Raw genomic sequence first — 26,597 nt, 5'->3', positions numbered from 1 at the left:
TAATCTAAGAAATGTACCTTTCTGGGCAAGCAGGTGATTTTCTTGGGTTTTGTTGTATCAGCAAAAGGAGTATCAATCGACCCCGAGAAAGTTAAGGCAATAGTAAAGTGGCATGAACCAACAAACATTCATGAGGTGCGAAGTTTCCATGGCTTAGCTACTTCCTATAGGCGGTTCATTTACAGGTTTAGTTCCATCATGGCTCCTATTACGGATTACATCAGAAAAGGGAAGTTCAAGTGGACTAAGAGTGCTTCATTGGCCTTCCAGGAGATTAAGAAATCAATGACAAAATCCCCAATTCTACGCTTACCTGATTTCTCCAAGGTTTTTGAAGTAATCTGTGATGCATCAGGGGTCGGGATAGGAGGTGCCCTTACTCAAGAAGCACACCCTGCTGCTTACTTCAGTGAGAACCTGAATGAAGCCAAGCAACGATATTCGAAGTACGATAAGGAATTCTATGTGGTAGTCCAGGCTTTACGCTATTGGCGATACTATTCACTATCGCAGGGATTCGTCCTGTTTTCTGATCATCATGCCCTACGATATTTGAGCTCCTAAAAGAAACTAAACCCCAGACATGCCAAGTGGGTTGAATTTCTGCAAGAGTATAGTTTTGTGCTTAAGCACAAGCCTGGGGTGGAAAACAAAGCCGTCGATGCCCTGAGTCGAGTCAATGCTTTGTTAAAGTTTTATAGTGCATCTAGTAGAGTGAAGTCTCTCCAGCACAGTCTGAGTATGCAAGTTGTTGGTTTTGATCAGATCAAGGACCAGTATCCTACTTGTCCTGATTTTGGAGGAGTGTTTACTTCCCTTGGCGGGGACCCACCGGTGCCTCATCCTGATTATATTATGAGGGACGGATTCTTGTTCAAAGTAAGCCGCCTTTGCATTCCCAGGACCTCATTGAGGGATCACCTGACCTGGGAATTGCATAGCGGGGGAGCTGTTGGCCACTTTGGTCTAGACAAGACCATTCCCCTTGTTGAGGACCAATTATATTGGCCTGGCCTACAGAGAGACGTGGTAAGAGTTGTTCGCCAGTGTCGAGCTTGTTAGACTGTGAAGCAGCAGAAACAGAACACTGGTCTGTACATTCCTTTGCTTGTGCCCCATGCCCCATGGCAAGACCTTAGCATGGAATTCGTGCTCGGTCTACCTAAGACTGCGAGAGGCAATGACTCGATCTTTGTGGTCGTAGACCGATTCTCAAAGATGGCCCATTTTATTCCATGCTCGAAGACATCTGATGCTTCTGCGGTGGCTAGATTATTCTTTCATAATGTCTTCAAATATCATGGGTTCCCTCTCACTATAATGTCTGACAGAGATGTCAAGTTCACTAGCCACTTTTGGCGAACTCTGTGGCACATGTTAGGTAATAAACTCTGGTTTTTGTCTGCAATCCACCCTCATACTGATGGTCAGACTAAGGTTGTCAATAGGAGACTTGGTAACCTTCTTCGATGTCTCGTGGGTGAGAGTCTACGTACTTGGGATTATGTCCTGTCTCATGCTGAGTTTGCCTATAACATGTCCAAGAACCGGTCGACTGGTTTGTCTCCCTGATGCAGATTCAACACCAAATAGGGCTTGTTTCATTGGGAATAAGTCTAGGGTTGGGTTACATACATGTTGGGCCTTTGATCCCATGGGTTTCTAACGTAATAGGCCACTTTTATGGGCCTAAAATATGGGTATATAGGTTACATACGGGATTAGCCCAATACTTAGTTTATTTTTATGTTTTTTAATTGAACCGGTTCAAATTGGTTGCATCCAATTGGTTCAATTTAAGTGATCATGTGACTTGGTTAAGTGATCATGTGACAACTTAATTGGTCATATGATGTAAGTTGGGCTGGATTAGGACTCTATAAGTCCAGCCATGTTTTGAGTCTATTTCCTTTAGTATCCTAGTTTCCTAGTCAGTTTAAGTTACCTAATAGGTTAGGGATAGGGTTAGGCCATTCCTTTTTAGTGTCTAATTCTATTTTTGAGTCTTCTATATAAGTTTGTAAGGGAAGCCAGCATTGAAGACGAATTTTGATTAATAAAAACTCAGCTTTATGCTTGCTGCCTTTGTTGTTGCCTTTGCTCCATCGTGAGTGTGCCTTGTGAGTAATATCAAGGTTGCCTTGTGAGTAATATCAAGGTGAAGGGTGAGTGGACTCTCACGACTCCTTGCGTCTGTCCAGTACCGGGAGGTTCTTCTTCTTTTTCAATCGAGCTTCTTCAAGCTGCTGCTGCTGCCTTTGAAGGAGATCAAACCAGTAAGTAATTTTAATTTCCTGCATATATCCATCCCCTCTTCATCCTCTAACCTAATCCACATCCCCCTCCCTCCATCAAACCCTAATTCTCCATTAAACCTGCAACTCCTACCTCCACTAGGATTCGCCCATAACTCCAGATTTAGCCTTCATTTTCAAACCCTACTTCCAGCCTACACTCCCCACACTCGACCTTAACCCTAGCCCTTAGTCTCCACTCTAACCCCTCCATTCCTCCACTCCATTAAAGCCCAAAACCTGCAACTCAATTCTGTCCAAAATTGCAGAATTTTAAAACCTTCCCAAATCCTATTATTTATATGCCATAAAAGCACCCTAGACCTGCATATTAAAGTCGTATAAGACCCATTCCCAAATTCCCATCCTAAACCCTAGAATTAACCTAAAACCTAGTGCTGTCCATTCGAACCAGCAACCCCTTTTGCTATTGATCCTGTCATCTGGCTCCTAGTAGGTCTCCTACCTATCTAGGACTACATTACTCCCTTTGAGATATGCTTAGGTACATAGCCTAAAGCACCCATAGATCTTACCCCTGCACTGGTCAGTTTTAGAGTTAACGAGTCAGCCGAGTCTTTTGCACAACGCTTACATGATTTGCATGCAGAGATAAGAACGTGAATTGCTTCTAGCAATGATTAGTATAAATCTTATGCAGATGTTCACCGTAGGCTGCAGGAGTTCAACGAAGGCGACATGGTAACGGTCTGGATCCATCCGGCTAGGTTTGTTAGAGGAAAAGCGAGCAAGCTTTATGCTCATGGGGCAGGCCCATTCAAGGTACTCAAAAAGGATTGGTGCCAGAGCATATGTGATTGATTTACCAGCTGATATGGGGATTAGTAATTTATTCAATGTTGAAGACATTGCTCCCTATCATGGCCCAGATACCACACCTTCACCTTACCCAGATGCATTGGATGACTCCCCTTTTGACATTAACCAACATAGCCCTACCCTACCTACCACTACCCTCCCCCCTCCGTTACCTCGTTTTGCCACCAGGCCTAAAGAGATTGAGAATGTACTTGATGAGAGAATTATATCCACCACTCAAGGGGGGAGACGAGATGATGTAGGACAATCTTGGACTGGGCCGACCCAATTGGTGTACTACATTGGACCAACCCAAACCCAGTTGAACCGGGTCCAGTTTGAGTGTTTGGATCTATTAGGATATTAGATATTAATTTCTATTTACTTGTTTTCTTAGGCAGCAAGTTATTTCATTTGTTTGGATTATTGTTAAGTAGATTCTAGTTTCCTTTTTGGTTTCTGTTATTTGTTAGACAAAAGATTGAGTTTGTTAATTAGTTCCTAGTTTGCTTCTTTCTTGGTTAGCAAGTTATGGAGATAAATTAGAAGTCTTATTTCAGTTAGAATTTTCCTATTTTAGAATTTCCTTTTGTAATCAGTGTAAGGCTATTTAGATAGCCTCCATCGATTGTAAAGGGGAGGATATGCAAGAATGAATTGAAAACAAAGTGAGTTTGTGCGTGCCATACCCCCCCTCCTCTTCTTCTTTGTGCGTGGGCACACCTCCCCCCCCCCCTCTTCTTCTTCTCACGGCTTCTTCTTCCCCCCCCCCCTGATTTCTTCTCAGATTGCCCCTCCTATTCTATCCTGCATTACGAGAGTTCCTTGTAAAGTAGCACGGAAGACCGGCGAGCGATAATTCTTGGATTCCATTTGATGACTTCCAGAGCATTGATCCCGACCTCCTTGAGCTCTACCAGAGTTTTCATTCACAAGAAGTGAATTCTTCGCGGGTGGGGAGGATTGATGGGAACATCATGCCGCACCATTACCAGAGGCCCTTTGCGCACCATTGCCAGAGACGCAGGAAACTACTTCCACGGAGCCAGTTACAATGGTTCGATGATGATTTAAGAGGCTACAGGCTAGCACGAGGCTGTTTAGACACCTAGGGTTAATTTTGTCATTTTTATTTTAGTACTTATGTCAAATAAATGAAGGGCATTTTAGTATTTTTATTTGTTTAATTCTGCAGTATCGTTTCAGCCCTTATAACTTAAGTGAAAGCATTTTGTTAGTTTCTTTTGTTTTAATTAGGTTAAGGGTAATTTAGGGATATCCATTTATTGTCTTTATTTAAGTTGTAATCAGCCACTTTATTGGACATTGATGAATGAAAAAAAAATTGCTGCCAAAAGCTGCGTCGCCCCTCCCCCTTTCTACGATTCTCTCTCCCTCTCTCAAGGTACGTGCCTCTCTCTTCTCTCTCCCTCTTTATTTCTCTTCTTCTCCTTCATTCTTCTCTCTCTTCTCCCTTTCCCCCCTGCTATCGTGAATCCCCTCCCCCATTCCCCTGCTGTCGAAATCCTTTCCCTCCCTCTGTCCCTTGTGGCTGAAGCACTCCAGCCCCATTAGCGACATTCCCCTCCATCTCTATCAAACAAAACCCCTTGTCCCCCCATCCTAACCCTATCTCTAGCCATCCCAGCCCCATTCCCAGATTTTTATCTTGAAAACCTTAACCCTAAACCAACCTCCACAACCTATCCCTTCTTTAACCTTAAAACAGAATTTTATAATTGTGTTTGCATGATTTTTCCCACCCCTTTCAGCCCCAAAACAGTACCTATTTTTGAATTAATTGCATTGTCTTGATACTGGTTTATATTCCAAATGTTTCTAATTAGCAGTTTATTAATCTATGTGGACTGTCATGCATGCTTAATGATTCTTTGAATGCAATGCCCTGAATCTTCTTACCTAGCCTTGTGGAACTAACCATACTTGTTGCCATGGTACAAAATTTCGCGATACATCGCCGAAATTTCGGTAATTTCGACACTACCGAGACGAGATGGGCTTCCAAAATGAAAAAAGTTCAAATTTCGTAGAAATTTTGATACATTTCGGTATATTTCGTACAAATACTGTGCATTAAGCAGTATATTTCGGTAAATTTGGGTATATTTCGGTAAATTTCGTAGAAATACTTTGTGTATTGAGTATTGAACTATTGACTATTATGAAGTTTATGAGTTATGACTTATGCACTTATGACTTTATGAGTTTAAACTTTAAAGTTTAAAGTTTAAACTAAAGGCTACATTTGACTTTATTTTTGTTTCATTACTTTGTTTAAATTTCTTATTATGTCTTTTAGTACTTAAACAATATGTATTTAACTATTTTATACATCAGGGTCCCATCATATATAGTCAATCAAGGGTGTAAACCCAAAACACCACTTTGAGTTCATTTTTTTTGCAATATGAAGGTTTAAATGTGTTTATTAAACTTAAATAAGGGTATATATGAAGTATCAGGCCTTAATATGGCCAAAAGCCCATCGAGATGGAGTGCCGAAATATGGCAGAAAAAATACCATATTTCGGCAAAATTTCTGTATATTTCGGATATCTCGGTAGGCCCGAGATACCGATATATCACGAGATATTGAACTATGTTTGTTGCTAGAATTGTTTCCAAAAGCCTATGGTGTTTATTCATTTGATTTATGGTAATAGTTGCTATTAGTAAATTCTGTTATTTATTTCTAATGCCGAATGTGGCGTTGTGCAAATTCCAGCCCTTGTTTCAAGTCCATATTAGGGTGTTATAAGCTATGGTCCTATCCTATTGCAGGATACCTTAGCTTCTAGGGTTTGTACTGCAGCAGAGAGAGAGAGAGGTTCTTGATTTCATAGACTTCAAATGAGTTAAGCAACCACCCAAATTATTTTCAAGGTGTACATATCAACAAGATATTAAGCAATTAATATTTCTTGAAGTTATATGTGTTAGATATCATGCCTCCTTTATTTAAGGAACTTTTGTGGGTGGATATTGTTAGATACACATTTCCAAAACTAATGTTGTCCTAGGAGGATAGGAGACCAGCTAGGAACCAATGCTTCAGGATCTGCTATGAACAGGCAGTCCGATTGGGGTAGAATAAGAGTTTAAGTCAAAATTAGGGTTAGGGTTTGCGGGAATGGTTATGCTAGGCAAGTATAGGGAAGTCTATCAGTATTGGTCCAGTGATGGTTTGATGAGCGGAAGTGTGAGAACTTAATAGGCAGCAGGTTAGGGTTTCGGATTTTTGAAAAGAAGGAAGTGATGGAATCTAGGGTTAGAGGTGGAATTAGGGCAAGGGCTTCAGGTCGAGTTCTCTAGGGGTAGAGAAGGTCACTCAGCAAAAGTATAGGTGGGTTTTAGAGGCTGGAATAGTCTAGGTAGAATTTTAGGGTTTGGGGGATTTAATTGAGATGAGGAAAGTTAGGGTTTTTAGGGCTGTATGGGGGCAGAGGTCTGGATCAAGTGGAGGAGGTGTACTGGAGGAGCTGTGGTTAAATTTGAGATAATTCTGATGAAGGGTATCAAACCTCAATGGGGCGAGAAGTAACCATAATTTCTCACTACTACTAAACTAATAATAACTTATTGTACTGTTAATACTTTCGGATTATTAAGGTTTTAAAGACAGGCTTGTCCCTAAGGGTATCTGTAGATGATTACATGGACCTCCTAGTTGGCCACATAGGAAGGGTGATGAGGTACTTTCAAGTTTCAACCATTGGATATCTAGTTGACATTCTTGATTAACCGACCACATGTCAAGTTTCAGGCTCTAAATTCAATCACATACCCTCCCACCCTTGGCATCTTCCATAGTATTTTTTAAGCCATCCACGTATTAGCATGCACCCTCTTTGTAATCCTCAATTGGTAGCAGTCAATTTTTCAAAGCTTTATTTTGCTACTTGGCCAACTATGTTTAAATAGATAATTGACATATGAGCAGGGGACCTATGGATCAACCTATGCACAAGATTTCAGCCCCATCTAATTTGCCATGTGGCGCAACTAGGTGGACCATCCATAGATACCCTATGGACAGGCTAATCCATAAAACCCACTCCCATTTAACTATAGGGTTAAGTACGCGTACCCCCCTGTAATGCACCCAATATTCCTCGTACCCCCCTAAGCTTCTAATAAGTCCACTTACCACCTCTCAATATTCCACGTACCACCCCTGCTTTACCCCCCTAATGCCATTTAAGTCCACACCAGGTATTAAATGCTAAAAGATGACCAAACTACCCTTTCTTCTATCTTTTCTAAAATTTGAAAAGACCTATTTGCTAAAATTTGAAAAGACCAAAATGCCCTCATCTTCCCCAAATCATCATCTTCTTTTACAAATCTGCCCAGCTTTCACGGCTTTGATCCAGTTTCGACTCCATTGACAGAGCTCAACCAAGATCTGTAATGAAGCCTTGGATGCCTGTTGTGAGATCTGGTCACGCAAAACGTTGACGATCTGAACAAAACAAATTTTAGCAAGCGGTGATCTTTTCCTCTGCTTCTCCTGCTCGACTCTTGGACTTGGGAAACAGAGGTTAACCTTGCCTCTTTTTCCTCCAAATCACTGTTCTATATTTTCTCAAAAAAAATTTGTTTTATATTATTATTAATTTTTTCATTTTCATTTCTGTTGGTTTATTTTCTCTTCATCCCTTTGAACATTTAATATATCCTGTCTAAAATTTCACTTTTAATATTTCTTTGTAGATTCAAGCTTGAAATTTTTGTTATTTCGATGTTTGAATAGATAGTTTTTTATTCTAAAATTGTAAAATTTTTAATCGAGGAATCGTCAGATTTTGGATCGGTTTCATGATATTGGTTGAGCTCTGTCAATGGAGTCGAAACAGGATCAAAGCCGTGAAAGCTGGTGCCGTTTATGTGTTGATTGAGATACTGCTAGAGACGACAGAGAAGAGAGATTCTGAGATGGTGCTGGTGGTGTTGGATCAGCTATGTGGATGTGCAGAAGGGAGAGCCGAGTTGTTAAGGCACCCGGCTGGAATTGCAGTGGTGTCCAAGAAGATAGTTAGGGTTTCACATGTGGCTACTGATAGAGGAGTGAGGATACTGTCTTCGGTGTCCAGGTTCTCAGGGACTTCAAGTGTTCTTCAGGAGATGCTGCAAGTTGGTGTTGTTTCCAAGTTGTGTTTGGTGCTTCAGGTGGATTGTAGCCTCAAGACCAAGGAGAAGGCCAAGGAGATGCTTAAGTTGCATTCTAGGGTTTGGAAAAATTCTTCTTCTATCCCTCTCCATTTACTCTCTTCTTATCCATCGGATTCTTAATTAATTAATGGGTTAAATACGCGTACAGAGATGCAGCATAATTTGGAGCTAAGAGGACTGGATAATTTGGAGCTAAGAGGGCCGAGACTCTGGAGGCGAGGAGAGGACAGAGATGCTGCAACTTGGAGTGATGAGCGGCTGCAAGAGGTGGATGAAGTAGAGGAGGGGAGGAGAGACAGTGAGGTGGGGGGCTTCACGGTGGGATGGTGATGGTGTTAATGGTGGGTGGTGGTGGTGGTGGTGGTGGTGGGTATGTAAAAGAAGATGATGATTTGGGGAAGATGAGGGCATTTTAGTCTTTTCAAATTTTAGCAAATAAGTGAGGGCAATTAGGTCTTTTCAAATTTTAGAAAAGATAGAAGAAAGGGTTGTTTGGTCATCTTTTAGCATTTAATACCTGGTGTGGACTTAAATGGCATTAGGGGGGTAAAGCAGGGGTGGTACGTGGATTATTGAGGGGTGGTACGTGGACTTATCAGAAGCTTCGGGGGGTACGAGGAATATTGAGTGCATTATAGGGGGTACGTGTACTTTACCCTTAATTATATCATGTAGTTACACTAATCATCCATCAAGCTTATGATAATTATCCCAAAGCATAAATAAATCTTTTAAATTTCTAAGAAAACAGTATGATCATAAAAAGGGATTTAGTTCAAGTTATCAGCATCAGTATTGGTCGTCGCCCAAACTGATACCAATACGGATCTGCCAGATCGGACGATTTAGCCCCCCCAAGATTCCAATACCTTTTTTTTACTATTTTGTACTACCGATCCGGTATTGGCAAGGTATCAGCATCGGCCACGGCTGATAGCAACGATTCCTAGATCCATGATTACAAAGGGTTTCTTTTTTTAACCAGAAATTAAGAAAAAAGTAAATTTATGAATACCAGCTGCATACTCTGCAACAAAGTACATCAAAAGCAATACCTAAAAGAAAGACTAATATGTTATGCTTCTGACTATACATTATAGTTTATATAAATGGCTAAATAAAATCTAGTAGTTGCTTCCTGCACAACCCAAAGAAAAAGACCTTTGTGCATGGCCCAATTTTAAGCCACATGGCAAGTCAAATTGGGCCCAATTTTTGTGGACAGTAATCCCCAAGGTCCCCAATTCACAAGTCAAGTTTTTCAACCTAAAAAATTTGGCCAAATAGCAGAATAATGCTTTGAAAATCCAGGACTACACATGGGAGGGTATATGATTGTATTTTGACTCTTAAATGTGACACATGGCTAATCCTGACAAGGCCTTACCTATCCAACAGCTGGAATTTCCATCATCCTTCCACGTGGCAAAAAATAGGTGGGCCATATACAAAGGCCTTCCTTTGTCGGCTATGCGTCAGACCTTTTGCAATTCAAACAAATTGATATATATATATAGAGAGAGAGAGAGAGAGTTCCAGGCAATTGAGGGTTATAAAACCCGATGAGTGAAGACATGTACCTGCTAGTGGATGGACTTAGGTCATCCAGATCAAGCAAGATATCCCAAAGCAACATAACAATGGAATGCAATATTTCGCCATTTAGAGAAACTATAGCAGTTGCAGCAGGTATCAGAGCTTCAGCAGCAACTGCCCTAACATCATCATCTGGATCCTCCAGCCCTGCTTTACAGGCATGGAGAACACATCCAAGCAAATCGTGAAGCAATTCCTGTTCAGGAGGGAGAAGGTGGGAGGACAATTTAGCAGAAAGCATAGAGCCCGAATTACATAACAGTAAGGGATGCTCAAGGAAGTCGTTTACACTCCACATCATATTTGAGAAGAAATTTACAGAATATATCAGATTCAAAGAAAATAACAAAAAGAACAAAAAAAATAAGAATGACAAGCTATAGTAGATGAGCAATATACAAATAAACAGCCTCTCTCGTGTGTGTTGAATTGTGCATGTATGCACCTTTGCCTGCCTTCTTTTTTGTTTTAATTGCCAACAAATTTCATTAAAAAATGAAAGGGAGAGATACAAGCACCAGGACAAAGGAAGAAAAACCAAACAGGTCACCACTACCTCTTCCGCCTCTTCCACCACCATTTCTGTTAATTTGCATTTCATACATGTTTCTGTTCTTTTTTAGTGGCAGAAATACTTTTTTCCAATTTCCCATACACCATTTTTTTTGCTCAGGAGTATTCCAAATTAATAGAAACACAAAAAAAATGTATTTCAGACTCAGAAATACAAATTTAGAATAGAAACATTGTCATACATAGCCTTAGGTCGTTTGGTAAAACTCCCATGGAGTTTCTGCTGTTCTTTTGTTCCGCAGGAACACAAATAGAGTATCAGTTCGTTCTTGTATTCCCAAGGAATGAACTGGATATTTGGAACCAAAAAAAAAAAAGAATAGAAACCCAAAAAAAACACACACACAAAATTGGAAGTGCTCTTTGTTATGGGAACACTCCATGATTTCAGTATCTGCAACTCCATCTGCTTCTTTTTCAATCTTTTAAGTCTTGGCTTTCAATTTAACTCCCTGCCCTCACAACATCATAGGATTAGAATATCTTAGGTAAACAGAACCATCAAATTGGAATCTCTTTTTTTTTAGTTATTTAATACCAGAACTGCTTCTGTTATTGAGCCTTCCAAAAGTATTTGTGCTTCTCTTTGATGCAGTTGGACTCGACTGGTTGGACCAGTATGACCGGGTTAGGAAACCCAAGTCCAGACGGAATCGGCCCAACCCGGGTTTTTGGTCTAATAAGGTTTGCTAGTGGTTTATTTAGTCTGTCTTTTGTTTTGAATGAGTTACGTAGGAATAGAGGATAGAGATAGAGTTTGCTAATGGTTTATATAAAGAGTCTTAGTTTTCCTCTTTATATATTTACATGTAACCAACGAAAGAGACAGATTTGAAAATATGAAAAGTGCTTGGGTTGCTCAACAGGAGTGTGTGATTATGTGCCTGCAACTCTGAGCTCCATCTCAGACAGCTTTCCGTTTCTCTCACCGGCCCTCCACCACTCTTTTTATTCAAAAACACTTCTTATGGTATGTTACCAAACGCATTCCTACCCCGCAGAAGTATTCCCCGAGAACAGAAATTTAAAAAATAAGAAATAAATAATAAAGACACAAAACTTCTAGCGCAGAAACACTCACGAAACAAAAGTGTTGTCAAATGGCACCTTACTTTCCAGATTTTTCCAGTTAATACCATCACCCTATTAATATATTAACATCATTTTTTGTTGTAACATATTTAGCACATCAGTTTGAACCATTATTCTGCCCTAAATTCAGCAGTTCGGTATACCCAAATCCTAAACAAGAGTTAGGGTTTATTGGATTTCATTGTTGGATTTCACTATATGCATAAGATGAGGGTAAACCAATTTTTCAGAGCTAAAATGGTACTAGCATATAAATTCTAGGCACCAAGAGTGGAAAATCTGGGCATTGCTTCAAGCAGTTAATATTGCCTTGATAAATTGCAAACTATTGACAATCATGCAGAAAATGCCTGGAGAGTGGCAAATGCAATAAAAGCAAAGGATTTGTTTTCCCCTTTTCCCTTTCCCTTTTGGGTTTGGTGCCCAAGTTTGCAGAATATAGGGAAATGAAACCCCAACACACATGGTAAATGTTATTTCTTTCAAGTGATTTTGCAACCCAAAAAACAAACCATATTCTACAGGACAAACTAGATTGATACACAAGGACAAAGAGAAACCATACTTAGAAGAATCTCATTTCTATAACACACTGAAAAAAGAAAGAAGCAAAAGCCAATAGGTCCAGTATTCAATACTGAACAAGGAAAAACAAACAAGAATTTGGAACTTAGATCACAAGGACCACAATGTAATTATACCCCAATGACCAAAGGAAAATAATAATTAACACAATCCCATCTCATTCCACGCTTTTCTCAAACAAATACATGCATTCCCAAGATGCAAGATAGGTCAAACTGAGTACACAAACAGTTGTGAAATTAACAAAAAGTACTGAATATAAGACAAATCTTACCCGTCGCACGGCAACCAGATACTTGATACCTAAAAGGCTTCCATGACGTATTTCCCATTCTGGTCTACACTGAAAGAATCAGCAGAACTTTTAAAACATTAAGGCACTGCAATTAAATAACAGTAGTATCACAGGAAAATGAATGAACGTATCGACAAAACAGTTACCTGCATTTGCAGCAAGATGTTCAGTGTCTCATGGACTAATGAAGGATGCATGTACTTGAGCGCAGCACCAAGTGCTTGTGCACACGTTTCACGCACTGGTGCAACAACCTGGTCAGAAACATAATCACCAAAACTGAAACAAACAAAACAGAACCAGGGTCAATCAAAAGCAAAAGTTCTATTAAAAACAATGGAAGCACCCAAATAGCAAAAATGCAGAATAATAAAGATAACTGATTCAAATAAGTGGAATGATATTAAATTCTTACGAATTGTCTAGCTCCCTGTCTATCTATAGTCACTGGACTGATAAACAATGATCATCTATGTATGAAAAGAAGCAGAAAGCATACCGGTCTAATGACAATACACACAAGAAACGAATGGCACAATCTTGAAGGAATCCCAGATTTTTAATCCACGAATGTCTTGTCAGTTTGACAAGTTTCATCAATTTGCAATTTTCAGGGAGATCTTTAAGTATGTTCAATGTTTTAATGGAACTATTATCCTCAACAGAACTATTCTCTGCCACACCACCACTTTCATTGTGCTGATATTGAAGCTCATCAACACAAGCCTCCTGCTCCATCTTAACAAGACCGATGTCAAATCCACCATTTATATGCCCAGGGATGGATCTCCACACACCATCTTCAACCTTTACACAAGCATCAAGGTCAATATCCTTGTTCACAGAGGACATTATGCTGATTGTCTCACATAATACATGTTCAGTCTTTTGTCTTTTTAGGCTTGGCTCAGACTCCTCCAATCCCACTTGTATATTCAAATCAATTTCCTGCTCTCTCTTTGTTTTACTCAAATCAATTTCCCGTTCTCTCTTTGTATTGCTTAAATCTATTTTATCTTCAAAATCAACTGGCCACACATTTTTTGAGCACAAGTCAGGCAAATATACTCCAGCAGAAGAACCTTGATGTGTTAAAATTTCTCTTAGAGCCATGATACTTCCATGGCGCACCTCCCAACCTGAGTATTAGAAGAATAAAAGCAAGTTTGATTTCAGAAAAATACCATTGTTTGATAACAAAGCAGAGGAACTACAAAACCAAGATAAATGTGGAAGACACTTACTGGGATCAAACATATCAAGGATAAGTTGTTCAACAAAATTATGGAAAGGCCACCGCCCATCTCCATCATTCTCAAAGCCATCTTCATCTAGAGGAGCATCCATAAATGCCTGTAAAGGGTGATGCTTTAGACAAAATACTTTTGATTCAAATGCCATTGAATCGGACATGTACATAAGATAAACCCCTCAACACCCCCCCCCCCCCAAAAAAAAAAAAGAAATAAAAACTGCACATATATGCAGAAACAAACTCCATGGAAACAAAAAGGAGAGGAATACATCTATCACCACATAGAAATGAAGTTCATACAACATGACGACATGTAATCATAAGTACAATATACCAATTGACATTACATTACCTCTATTCAAAATTTCAATGTTTGAAATTACCATCGAAATGGTCAAAATTTTGTGAAATATTTTAATTTCCCAAGACTTCAAAAGGAAGAACATAGGATATTCAACGACTACAATATTTCGTTGAAACAAGTGAAACAAAATTATTGAAATGTCAAAATTTCGGCCAAAATTATCAAAATGTTTCATTCCTTCATATAAAACAACCAATTTTGAGTATAAAAAGTTGAAATTGGGGAAATGATTTGAAATAGTGCTAGACGCTTTGAATTTATTCAAGAACTTACATTTTTTTTTTTTTTTGGAGATTGAAACCTCTACCAAACTTCACTCCCATGACAAAATTGAAAAGAGATTCAAGGATCTTTACACACATTTGGGTTGAAACTTCAATAAAGAGGTAGATCCCTAAAACTGATCATTTTGGTTCAACTTTGTATCTAGATTAGAGCAATATTTGAATGAAATTTTTTAGTACTTTTACATGAGATTCACATTATAGTATTATACTATAAAAGTATGTCAGAGTTTTGCAAGATGGAAGCATTTTCACTTCAATCTTAACCCCAACTTTCTTAAAAACCATTTTACCAAAAAAAACAAAAGGCCAAACTGGCTTCGTTACGTCCATATAATTACATCTTGATCACTTTAGGGTTTGTTTGTACATAAAAATGCATGGACATTAGAATGAACAACTTATTTGACGTCAATATTTCAATTATGTGCACAGTAACTAATATAGGTTAAAGGACATGATACACTGGCATATGGAACCATCCTCCAAAATCCAGCCTCTTTACCCAATCAAAGCCAAGGCCAGTAATCAAACCATCTATCTCTAGTATTGCTGGATCAACACGAAGTAAGCAAGAGAAACAGGCCTGTTACATGCTACCTGGTATGAGAAGCATGAAAAGAACCAGATTTAGAAGTTCAATTTGATGATTGCACAGGGTCCATCCCCACACCAGTTCAACTTCCCTCTTAGTGTTATGGATGTTGATTCAACCATATTCTATGGTAATATGCCCAGAACTACTCTAGAATTTCTAGATCATGTATTAAATAAGTGCCTGTCCTGGTTTCCAGCTTTCCTCAAGTTTCGATGGGGATAAGTGACACTTATATAGGTATTCAGGTTGAAACTAGTCGAGTTGGGTCGAAACATGGGACTTTTTAAAGTCAATGAGATTTAGTTCCATGGACCAAGCCCATGGTCTGGGTGTTAGCTGGTTCACCCAAAACCAGAATCATGGGAGTACCATATGAAGTTTCTAATTTGAGTTTTATTTAGATACAACATAGATTTCAGTTATTTCTTTAGTTTTTTTATTAAAATGATATTGTACAAGGTTCCACCAAGCATGGCCATGTGTGAGACTCCTTTAGTACTTTCCATATTTTGACCCGATTAGTTTGGGATAAGGCTGAGCTGTTGTTGTTGCTACCTGCACTCTATATAATTGTAAGAGCCTTGGAGCTCCAACCCACGATTTATTGATGAATGAAATGCTTGGTTAGATAGCCATTAATGCTGTGAGATGGAGTGAGAGATGAGAAGGCAATTAGGTTAGTGAGAGACTGACCAAGGCCATAGGTTTCTCTTGGTTCAATGGAGCATCACCTAAGGCAGCCCCAGCCCAGAGAGAATCATGAAGAACAAGACAAAACAGACTTTCAAAAAATTACTGTTCACGTGGTTATTCACGTGAACAGTGTTGTGGGTCCATAAGCAAGCAAATATATGAGATTCTGTGGGCCCACTGAAGATAGCAAGACAAGGCAGGTTTTATTGCTGACTAAGTTAGTTGCTATTTACGTAAGTTTCTATTTTTTTGTTTACTTTCTAATTTTATTTCAGTTTACCAAGTCAAGTCTTAGATTACTTGGTGTACAAGCCTCAATATTCTCTTGTAAGAGGCTTATAGTAGTTTCCTTCTTCGTTACTTTCTAATTTTCAACTTTCCTTCTTCTATCTTCTCTATATCCTCTTCTTCTTCTTATCCTTCTCTATATTATTCTTTCATATGTGAACAGGAAGAAAAAAAAAGCAATAAAAGTTTCAGATATTCAATTTGTTCATCCTTATTGTGTTGCTCCAGGCTGCAATCGATCTCCCGCTGGTTTCCCTGGTTCGAGGTCGACTTTTGCATTAATCATATTGTAATTGAGACCTACTGTTGCTGCCAGTTTGAGGTACTCTACCCTATGGCTTAGGAGTTACATATAGTTTATAAATTTGACAGCAAGTTGCCTTCACTGTAGGCCTGCTGTGGTTGCCAATCCAACCATTGGATTGAGTTCATTCTTTTGGGGTATATTACTGTTTACTGCAGTCATAGCCTTGCTGTCGACTTAATTTTAGGCCTCATCCAACCACTGTTATTACTGTTATTAACTATCTTATACCGCTGTATCTCAGTACCTATTAATCCTACTTGTGGGTTGGGTGTCCGTTTGCTATTTAGTGAACCTAGCCCTATCAATTTCTGAATGTTTCATTACTTGATTAGTACCAACCCCTGAAACAGTCAATGCTATAGGTCAACGGCCACTTTTGGGAGACTCATTCAGGGTTCTCTCAGCCACAGATTTCTGGCAAGGTAGAATTTCCTGCAGAACAAAAATTATAGTCCCCAGATCTTCCTCTAAATGATGGCAAGTTCCCTGGTGTCCCAGACACCCTGATCCAGGAGAATCCAACAGGCCTAATCACGAGGCTTGAACTTAAATTCATATCAGAATTCTTTTAGGAAGTTCCAATATTTTAATTAGATTCATATCAGAATTTTTTTAAGAAGTTCCAATATTGCAACTAGATTCATATTAGAATTCTTATTTATAAAAGAGATTTACTTATTTTTAAAATTTTGTAAAAGTCAAAATATCAAATTGCAATGTAACCGTCAACGAGTCTTTTTGCCAATTTTAATAACAAAAGTGAAAATTAATTTGGGACAGAGAGCTCTTGCAGTCACTTATAAACATAACCATAAATGGATTTTGATAATTGATTGAGATGGATAGATTGGTAAGGTCACAAGTGGCTTTCTAGTGTTGTTGGCAGGGTCATGGCCATAGTTATAAAGGCATCGCCAAAGCGACACCATGGCATCTAGGCGGTTTCACAAGGTCAAGGCGATAGGGCGCCTTAGCAAGCGACAGGGTCTCCAAGGCGTCGCCTTGGTCGCCTTAGGACGCCTATGCTTCTGGGCCTTTTTTTTAAGATTTCTGTTTTTAAATTTTTTTTATGTAGTTTAAGGTATTCTGATTGACATAATTTCATTGGTGTTATGGTTTTAGTTCCATGCTCTGAGAAGCATGGAATCATATGTTTAAAAAAAACAAAACCTAGATCGATTCAACTCACCGTCTCACCCATAACCCATTTGACCAAAAAGAAAAAAAAAAAAGAGGATCTGCAAAAGAGAAGGAGAAAAATGCAAGCAGCGACTTCCCAACTCCCTCAAACCTCACTCCTCACTCCCTCTCACTGCCCATCCTTCACGGGCGTCCGGCGAGGCAGCGACATCTCCAGCCTTGTAAGTATTGTCCTTTTTTTTTGTTCTTTTTTCCTTCTAAAATCTAAACCCCTTCTAACCTCTACTGTTCTTCTTCTTCTTCTCTTCAGCAGCCTCAACCTCCACCGGCGACATCTCCAACTTCCACCGGCGTCTGGCGACATCTCCAGCCTTGAAGGTAAGTCATCTTCTACTTTTCTTCTTCTTCTCCTCTATTTTTGGTTTTTTTTTTTTCTTATGCTGCTGCTGCTCCATGCCCCCCCTTCTCACTGGCAGCGGTGATTTATTCCATCTTCCTCCGCCTACTTTGACTCCGATCATCTTCCTCTGGCTACTCCATCCCTAGCAAGCAGCAAGGTTAGTAAATAGTGTTTTTTCTTTGTGCTTTTTTTTTCCTTTTTTTCTTCTGAAGTCTAAACCTCTATCTTCTAAAGTCTAAACCCTTTCTCTAACCATCCCCAGCCTCCACACCCAGTTCATTTTTTTTGCTTTTCTTCTTCTAAAGTCTAAACCCTTTTCTTCTAACCTTCTCCGTGACTCTGTGTTTCTTCCCTTTTGCAGCGGTGACCTCTTACATGTTCCGGCACAAATTGTCTTCCTTTACTCCGGCATTCCGGCAGCATCTTCCAGCCAACAGTAAGTGTCCTCCTTTTTTTCCCGGTCTCAGTTCTTCACTTCTTCATTAGTCAACTCTAATCAGTGATCACTTCCAAATTCAGTTTTTTTCCTGATTTTCTTTTCATTTTTGTGGTTCACTGCTTCTTACTCTAACCATTAAGTGTTACTTTTTCACTTTTTTGAGTTTCAAATTTCAACAATAAGAATTTCATTTCCTTTAAAACTGCTTCAAATTTCAATAGTGTATTACTGTGTTACTGATTTACTGCTTCTTATATGCCTTCGGTTGGACTAGCCAAACACTTCAATTCTCTATTTTATATTCTCTCTTCTTCAGTTCTTCTCCTCTTCCTCTTCAGTTCTTTTTTCCAATTTTTTTTTAAACTTCTATGATTCATTGATTCTATCATTGGCTCATTGCTGAATGCTGATTTTACTCTACTGTGATAGTTTGATTACATTTTCTTTTGTTATGTTGTTTTTTTCTTTACTTATACAATCCTTTAGTCTTTACTTCTATATTTTTTATTTTTTTTCTATTTTTTGTCATTGTAGAAAACTAGACATCAGACAAAGAGAGTACAATGGCCAATGTTGGTGGTAGTAGTAGTGGGGCTGAAAATACAAGTACAGCGGGGTCAAGGATTGATCCAAGCAAGGATCCAAAAAGTAAGGTTAAGTCTAATGATCCTGGGTGGAAGTATGGATACTGGCCTAATTTAGAAGACAAGAATTGTGTCAAGTGTATCCTTTTGTGGGGTGGATACCAAGGGAGGAATAAAAAGATTGAAGCAACACTTGATTGGTGGCTATGTAGATGTAGCCAAGTGCACAAAGACAACTGTAGAAATTGCTAAAGAGATGAGAGAAGCGATCTTGAAAAACAAGAAGAGGAGGATGGAAAATTTAGATGATTTGGATGTTGGTGGTGGAGATTCACCTATTGAAGGGTCCGAAGAAGGGCATATAGAGTCCGATTTGGGGGGGCGCGCTCAAACCTTATTCCAAACTCTAGAACAACTTCAAAAAAAAAAAAGTTGTCATTCAGACGATAGTCAAACAACAAGTAAGGGGTCCCATGGATGCTCATAAGGCGGACTCCTGAAGAGGTTGTTGCAGAGAGGCGGGGTAAAGGTGTTAGTTATATTGGGCCAGAATACCGTGGGGGTATTCTGGACTTTTTTCCTTTATTATTTGTTAGTTTCTTATGTGGTTTAATCCCACATTGCTTATGTAATTATTTTTACTATTTCATTATAGTTATAAATACAATGTGCTTGGGATGAACTAATCATCCAAGCATTAACCTAATTCAAATCTGTTTCTACATGGTATCAAAGCAGATTTCGAACTAGGGACACCAATTTTTCTCGGTTTTTGTTCTTCTTCTCTCTCTCGATCTTCTTCTCTTCTAGTTCTCTCCTTCTTCTCCCACGTTCTTCATTCCCATATAGGGCAGCACTGATGAGGTAATCATGCGATCCAGTTGCTGCCCCCATTACCTCATTTATGACTTATAATTCTGTTCGATAGACTCCAATCAACACTGCTGCGATATTGGTTCTTCAGTTCCTTCTTGGAGATTGATTCTACATCAGATACAAGGGCTCCTCTCCTCTCTTTGAAGACCAGAAGCTGCTGCAGAATTGTTGTTTTATTGGTTCAGAAATTATTCCTCAAGATTGAAGACTTCCTTGAGATTGATTCCTCCATTATCTGGGTTTTTCTCAAAACCCTGACATCTATCGATCTTAGGGTTATTGCTGCCCACTGTTGCTGATTTTTTGCAGGTGTTTTCTTCACTTATAAGGGCTCCTTCGACAGCTATATCAGCTTCTACAGATCTGTTTTTTGGTGTGTGAAGACCTTGAGATCGATCTCATCATTACATGGTTTTTTAAACCCTAATTCTATCGATATTGGGCTGTTGCACCTGTTTATTTTGGATCTGATTTTTCTGCAGATGTGTTTCTCTTATTAAGGACTTCTCTACCTCATTTTTTCAGCCACTTTGATATTATTTATTGCAGCCTAGGCTCATCCATCGATTCCATCACTTTAGGGTTTTGTTCAAAACCCTAAAAACCATAATCGATCAAGGTTCCTTTTTGGCTGCTGGTTCTATTTGTTTGGGCCTTTACTTGAAGTTGTTTGGTCTTCTCTGCTGCCGGTATGGGTGACTCTACCAACTCTCATCGCTACTTCGCTCATGATGGCAATCACAAGACAGATTATCACAGCTTTCCACCTAACCCCATCAAACTGGATGGCTCAAATTACCTTCTGTGGTCCAGATCAGCCTCCTTTGCCATTGCTGGCCGTGGCCTCACTGACCATATTGATGGCACTATTGTTAAGCCTAGTAATAAAGGCCCTGATCAGACTAAGTGGCTGGCCAATAATGGTGTTCTCATGTCCTACTTCATAGGCTCTATGACTTCAGCTTTACAGCATAATTTTCTTCTTCTGGATACTGCCGACTAGATTTGGGCTGCTTGCAAGGAGACCTACGGACAGCTTGGCAATGATGCCCAGGTTTATGAAATTCGAAAGAAGGTCCTTCACACTACTCAGGGAGACCTTTCTGTTTCGGACTACTATGCTTCTCTCCGCAGCCTGTGGCAACAGCTGGATCATTACTCTGATTTTCACCCCTCTACAGTTGCTGATATTGCCTCTTATAAGAAACATGTGGACAAGATCAGAGTCTATGATTTTCTAGCTGGTTTGAATATGGAGTATGATCCCATTCGTGTTCAAGTGTTGGGCCATACACCTTTTCCCACACTTGAACAATCTTATGCATTGGTTTCTTCTGAGGAGAACCGTAGGGCTGCCATGTTACATCCTCCTATTACTGACAGATCTGCTCTCAAAGCTGCTGCCCCCATCACTCCCACACCTATTGGCACTGCTTCTCTTGGTGATTCTACTACAGGGACTGTTGTTTGTGAGCACTGTCACAAACCATATCACACCAAGGAGAGGTGCTGGAAACTTCATGGGAACCCAGCTGACTTTGAAGCAAAACGGGCTACCAAGACCAAGACCAAGACAAAGCCCAAGGCCCATCAAACTGAGACTGTTACTACTGACCCTGGTCTATCCCAGGATGAGCTATAGGCATTTCGACGTATGCTGAGGTCTTCCGCTGCTGCCGCCTCTACTACATCAGCTACTGCCAATTCTTCCGCTCATTCAGGTTCACACTTTGCCCGGCCAAGTATTCCTTTTGGCGGTCATTGTGCTTCTGTAGCCTCCCATCCTTTGATCATAGATTCTGGGGCTACAGATCATATAACCGGTTCCTCTAGTTTGTTTCATCGATACTCTCCTACTTCTGGGAAGGACAAGGTCAAAGTAACTGATGGTTCTCTTTCATCTATCTCTGGAGAGGGAATCATCAACTGCACTTCCTCCCTTCCATTAACTTCTGTTTTGCATAATCCTAATTTTACTACTAACCTTCTTTCCATTAGTAGTATTACTCGTGATCTTAACTGCAAAGTTACTTTCTTTCCTTCTCATTATGTGTTTCAGGATTTGGCCTCTGGGAAGACGATTGGATTGGGAAAAGTGCACGGTGGGCTGTACCTGCTTGATGATGGTCGCTTCTCTCCACCACCATTACCTTCTCCACTACACCAGAACTCCATGGTCTCTTCTGAACTCTACCAGTGGCACTCTAGATTAGGTCAACCCCCTTTAGGAATTTTAGCACATTTATTTCCTAGTTTGGTCACCCTACATACTAAGGATGACTTTTTTTGTGAGGCGTGTGTTCGGGCCAAACAAACACGTTCAAATTATCCTATTTCAAATAAAAGTTCTTCTTGTTTTGAGTTAGTGCATTCTGATGTTTGGGGCCCTAATCGTAAACCCTCTATTTCTGGCCATCGGTGGTTTGTCTCTTTCATTGATTGTCATTCTAGGAACACATAGGTCTATCTCTTGCACACCAAAAATCAAGTTTTTTCATGCTTTCAACACTTTCATAAAATGGTCCAAACTTAGTTCCAGGCTACTCTCAAAATATTGAGAAGTGATAAACGGATAATGGAACAGAGTATAAAGAATCACAATTCAAAAATATTTGGCTGACCATGGAATCATTCATCAGACTAGTTGTGTTGATATCCCTGCCCAGAATGGTGTGGTAGAAAGGAAAAACCGTCACTTGTTAGAAATGGCCAGAGCATTAATGTTTGCGAGGAATGTCCCATCTCAATATTGGGGGGATGCGGTTATCACGGCAGCCTATCTCATCAATAGGCTGCCAGCTCGGGTACTTCACTCCCGTAGCCCCTCTGATGTTTTAATTGGTAATTCCTCCTTTACTGTGCCTCCCAAGGTGTTTGGTTGTGTGTGTTATGCTCGAAATACTAAATCTCCCAGCAAACTTGAACCTCGAGGACTCCGTTGTATTTTCTTGGGTTATTCTCCAACCCAGAAAGGCTATAAATGTTACCATCCCCCTTCCCGCCGTACCATGGGCAGCATGGATGTTGTTTTCCATGAGTCCCTTTCTTATTATTCTTCGCCACCTCTTCAGGGGGAGAGTACTGGTGAAGATGTGGCTTTCGAGATCCTTGTACCTGAGGAGCCTCTGGCTGCCCAGCCCTCTTTATCACCCACGGCTGCTGTCCAGCCCCTTTTGGATGCTTCCCATCCACCCTTGGCTGTTCCTACTCTCACCTAATGGGAATCCTTTATAGGGGGAGACCATAGAAAATAGTGTTGTTAATATTCCTACTCAGGGGGAGCAGACTCCGGACCAGAGAACTATTGGTGAATTTCAGAAGAGAATTGACAACTCCAACATGATCACCTATACAAGGGGAAGGTCTACAAGAGGGCAGTTGCATCCCACTATAGCACTAGTACCCATCCAATTGCCGGCTCCAGACACAGATCCTACATCTCCTGGTAATCCATCTCCTTCCGACCTACCTATTGCACTTCGCAAAGGTACTAGGACTTGCACTTTACATCCTATATCTCATTTTGTTTCGTATAACTCTCTTTCTCCCTCTTTTCGTGCATTTGTATCTTCTCTTTCCTCTGTTTCGGTTCCTAGAAATTGGCAGGAAGCATCTACAGATGGAAAGTGGAAGACAGCAATGTTGGAAGAAATGAGAACACTACACAAAAATAATACGTGGGATCTTGTGGCTCTTCCTCCAGGGAAAAAGCCAGTGGGTTGTAGATGGGTCTTCGTAGTTAAACAGAAGGTTGATGGTTCGGTGGACAGGTACAAGGCACGTTTGGTTGCAAAGGGGTTCACTCAGACTTATGGAGTTGACTATCAGGAGACCTTTGCACCAGTGGCAAAGCTCAACACTGTCAGGGTGTTATTATCTTGCGCTACAAATCTTGGGTGGGATCTTCAGCAGTTAGATGTCAAAAATGCCTTTCTCCATGGGGAGCTTGAGGAGGAGGTATATATGGACATTCCACCTAGTTTCTCTGATGACAGGACTAAGGGCAAGGTTTGTAAATTGAAGCGTGCCCTTTATGGCTTGAAGCAGTCACCCAGGGCCTGGTTTGGCAGATTTCATAAGGCTATGATTTCAGCAGGTTACAAGCAGAGCAATGCTGATCACACTTTATTTATCAGACGACTTGGTGACAAGGTTACTCTTCTCATAGTCTATGTGGATGATATTGTGATCACTGGTAATGATAATGCTGCAATCAGGGATTTGAAAATTCTTCTTGGCCGTGAGTTTGAGGTCAAAGATCTTGGTCCCCTAAAATATTTTCTAGGGATAGAAGTTGCTCGATCTTCAAAGGGCATCTTTCTTTCTCAAAAAAAATATGTCATTGATCTATTGACTGAGACAGGGCTACTTGGTTGTCATCCTTCAGATACTCCTATGGAAGCTACTACAAAACTTAGGGAGAAAGAGGATGAGCCGGTTGACAAGGGTGCCTATCAGCGGTTAATAGGCAAACTAATCTACCTTTCCCACACACACCCTGACATTGTTGTTGTTGTGAGTTTGGTGAGTCAGTTCATGCATGATCCATATTCCTCTCATATGGATGCGGTCCGTCGTATTTTGAGGTACTTGAAGTCTACTCCAGGAAAGGAAATTCTTCTATCTGCCAATGGTCACTTGAAGGTTGAAGCCTATACTGATGCCGATTGGGCTGGTTCTCCTGACAGGAAATCTATCTCTGGCTACTGTTCCTTTGTGGGTGGAAACCTTGTCACATGGCAGAGCAAAAAGCAAAATGTTGTGGCAAGGTCTAGTGCTGAAGCCGAATTCTGCGCAATGGCACAAGGAATTTGTGAACTTCTGTGGCTTAGAAGGTTATTGCAGGATATTGGTGTTGCTGTCTATCTTCCAATGATCACAATAAAGCGGCCATTAGTATTGCTCATAACCCTGTCCAGCATGATCACACGAAACATGTGGAGGTTGACCGACATTTCATCAAGGAGAAGCTTGAAGCTGGCCTCGTTTGTGTTCCCTTGGTGAAGTCTTCTGATCAACTAGCAGATGTGTTCACTAAGGGATTGAGTAGCAAGCTGTTTCATCCTATCTTAGTCAAGTTGGGCATGCATGATATATATGCTCCAACTTGAGGGGGAGTGTTAGTTATATTGGGCCAGAATACCATGGGGGTATTCTGGACTTTTTTCCTTTATTATTTGTTAATTTCTTATGTGGTTTAATTCCACATTGCTTACGTAATTATTTTTACTATTTCATTATAGTTATAAATACAATGTGCTTAGGATGAACTAATCATCCAAGCATTAACCTAATTCAAATCTGTTTCTACAAAATGTCCCCAACAGACTACAATGGAGAACCGTATGAGATCAGAGGAGGAAAGAGATAAACTTTGTTCTTATTTTGCAAGGTGGGCTTTTGAAAGCGCCGTTCCATTCAATGCATTGAAGCTAAGGAGCTTTGAGGAGTTGGTTGAAGCGATTGGACAATATGGGCGAGGTTTCAAGCCCCCTTCATTTCATATTATAGGGTTCCTCTATTGAAGTCTGAGAAGGAGAAAGTTGATGAAATAAAAAAGAAACATAAAATCTCTTGGAAGAAAGGGGGCACTCTCATGTCTGATGGGTGGACAGATAGGAAAAGAAAGCACTTAATTAATTTTCTTGTCAACTGTACGGAGGGGACTTTTTTTTGGAGTCTGCGGATGCATCAAGTCAAATACAAGATGCAAAAATGTTATTTGAACTCCTTGATAGTAAGATTGAGGAGATTGGAGAGGAGAATATGGTTCAAGTGGTCACTGATAATGCTTCCAATTATGTTGCTGCTAGAAGGTTTATTAATGGAGAAAAGAAAGCCGTATTGGATTCCATGTGCAGCTCATTGCCTAGACCTTATGATGGAGGAGAAAGGCAATATAAAAACATACAAGTCTGTAATATTGAAGGAGAGAAAAATTACTACCTTCATCTATAGGCAATAGGCATACTCGCCTTCTTGAAGCTATGAGGGTACAAACAAAAGGAGCAGACTTAGTAAGGGCTGGAGTAACTAGATTTGCATCTTCATTTTTAACACTTCAGAGCTTATTGAAGCATAAGGATTCTTTGAGGAGATTATTTCTTTTTGATCAATAGGAGCATTCTAAGTTGTCACATACAAAGGCAGGGAAGCAAATTGTTGAAATAGTTATTTCCACACCTTTCTGGAATGATGTGCATGATTGCTTGAGAGCATCATTGCCTCTTCTTCAAGTATTGAGGATAGTAGATGGAGATGAGAGGCCTGCACTGCCTGAAGTATATATTGCAATGGAAGAGGCAAAGAAGAACATAAAATCAAATTTTAAGGGCATAGAAACAAAATGGAAGAAGATTGTAAGGATTATTGATAGGCGTTGAACAAGTCAGATGGAGCGACCAATATATTTGGCTGCATTTCTCCTCAATCCAAGCAAGTACTTTAATGCAATTGAGATGGAATCAAATGAATCTTTAGCCAACTCCTTGATGCATAAAGCAAATGATGCCTTTAATGATATTCTTACAAGGATGGTGTCTGATACAACTTTGCAAGACAAGATCAGTGAACACTCTGCAGCTTATACTGGAAGTAGAGGATCTTTTGCAAAGGAGATGGCGATTAGACAAAGGGACCAGTTGAATCCAAGTAAGTATTTTTCTTTTTAATTTATATTGTTAAGTTGTTTCACTTGTTTGTACTTTGTATTGTATGTTGATTTTAATTTAAGCTACATTTTTTCTTATATATATTTATAGTCGTTTGGTGGGAAAAACATGGAAGCTCTACACCTGAGCTTACAAAGCTTGTAAGGCGCTTACTTGGTCTTTGTTGCTCATCTTTTGGTTGTGAGCGCAATTGGAGTATATTTGAGTTTGTAAGTAACTGAGTATTTCAGTACTAAGTTAATTTTATTTTT

At 39.9% G+C, this 26,597-nt stretch overlaps 1 protein-coding gene across 2 annotated transcripts in view; it reads right to left on the bottom strand.

Moving 5' to 3' along the window:
* The window catches only part of LOC122645775 (TATA-binding protein-associated factor BTAF1-like), a 91,784-nt gene that overhangs the window by 41,371 nt on the left and 23,816 nt on the right, over positions 1-26,597 (bottom strand). The window contains exons 7-12 of one of the 2 annotated variants that reach the window (XM_043839138.1): positions 13,692-13,800; positions 13,459-13,586; positions 12,947-13,425; positions 12,594-12,726; positions 12,427-12,495; positions 9,887-10,098 (exon numbers count right to left, since the gene is read on the bottom strand). In XM_043839138.1, coding sequence (XP_043695073.1) covers positions 9,887-10,098; positions 12,427-12,495; positions 12,594-12,726; positions 12,947-13,425; positions 13,459-13,586; positions 13,692-13,800 — 1,130 coding nt within the window. Of the gene's footprint in view, positions 1-9,886; positions 10,099-12,426; positions 12,496-12,593; positions 12,727-12,946; positions 13,587-13,691; positions 13,801-26,597 lie in introns of both variants that reach the window. The other variant, XM_043839137.1, reaches the window with a different exon arrangement.

This window comes from Telopea speciosissima, chromosome 11 (genome assembly GCF_018873765.1).
Source record: "Telopea speciosissima isolate NSW1024214 ecotype Mountain lineage chromosome 11, Tspe_v1, whole genome shotgun sequence".
NCBI lineage: Eukaryota > Viridiplantae > Streptophyta > Magnoliopsida > Proteales > Proteaceae > Telopea > Telopea speciosissima.
This window is presented reverse-complemented; position numbering and strand designations above follow the sequence as displayed.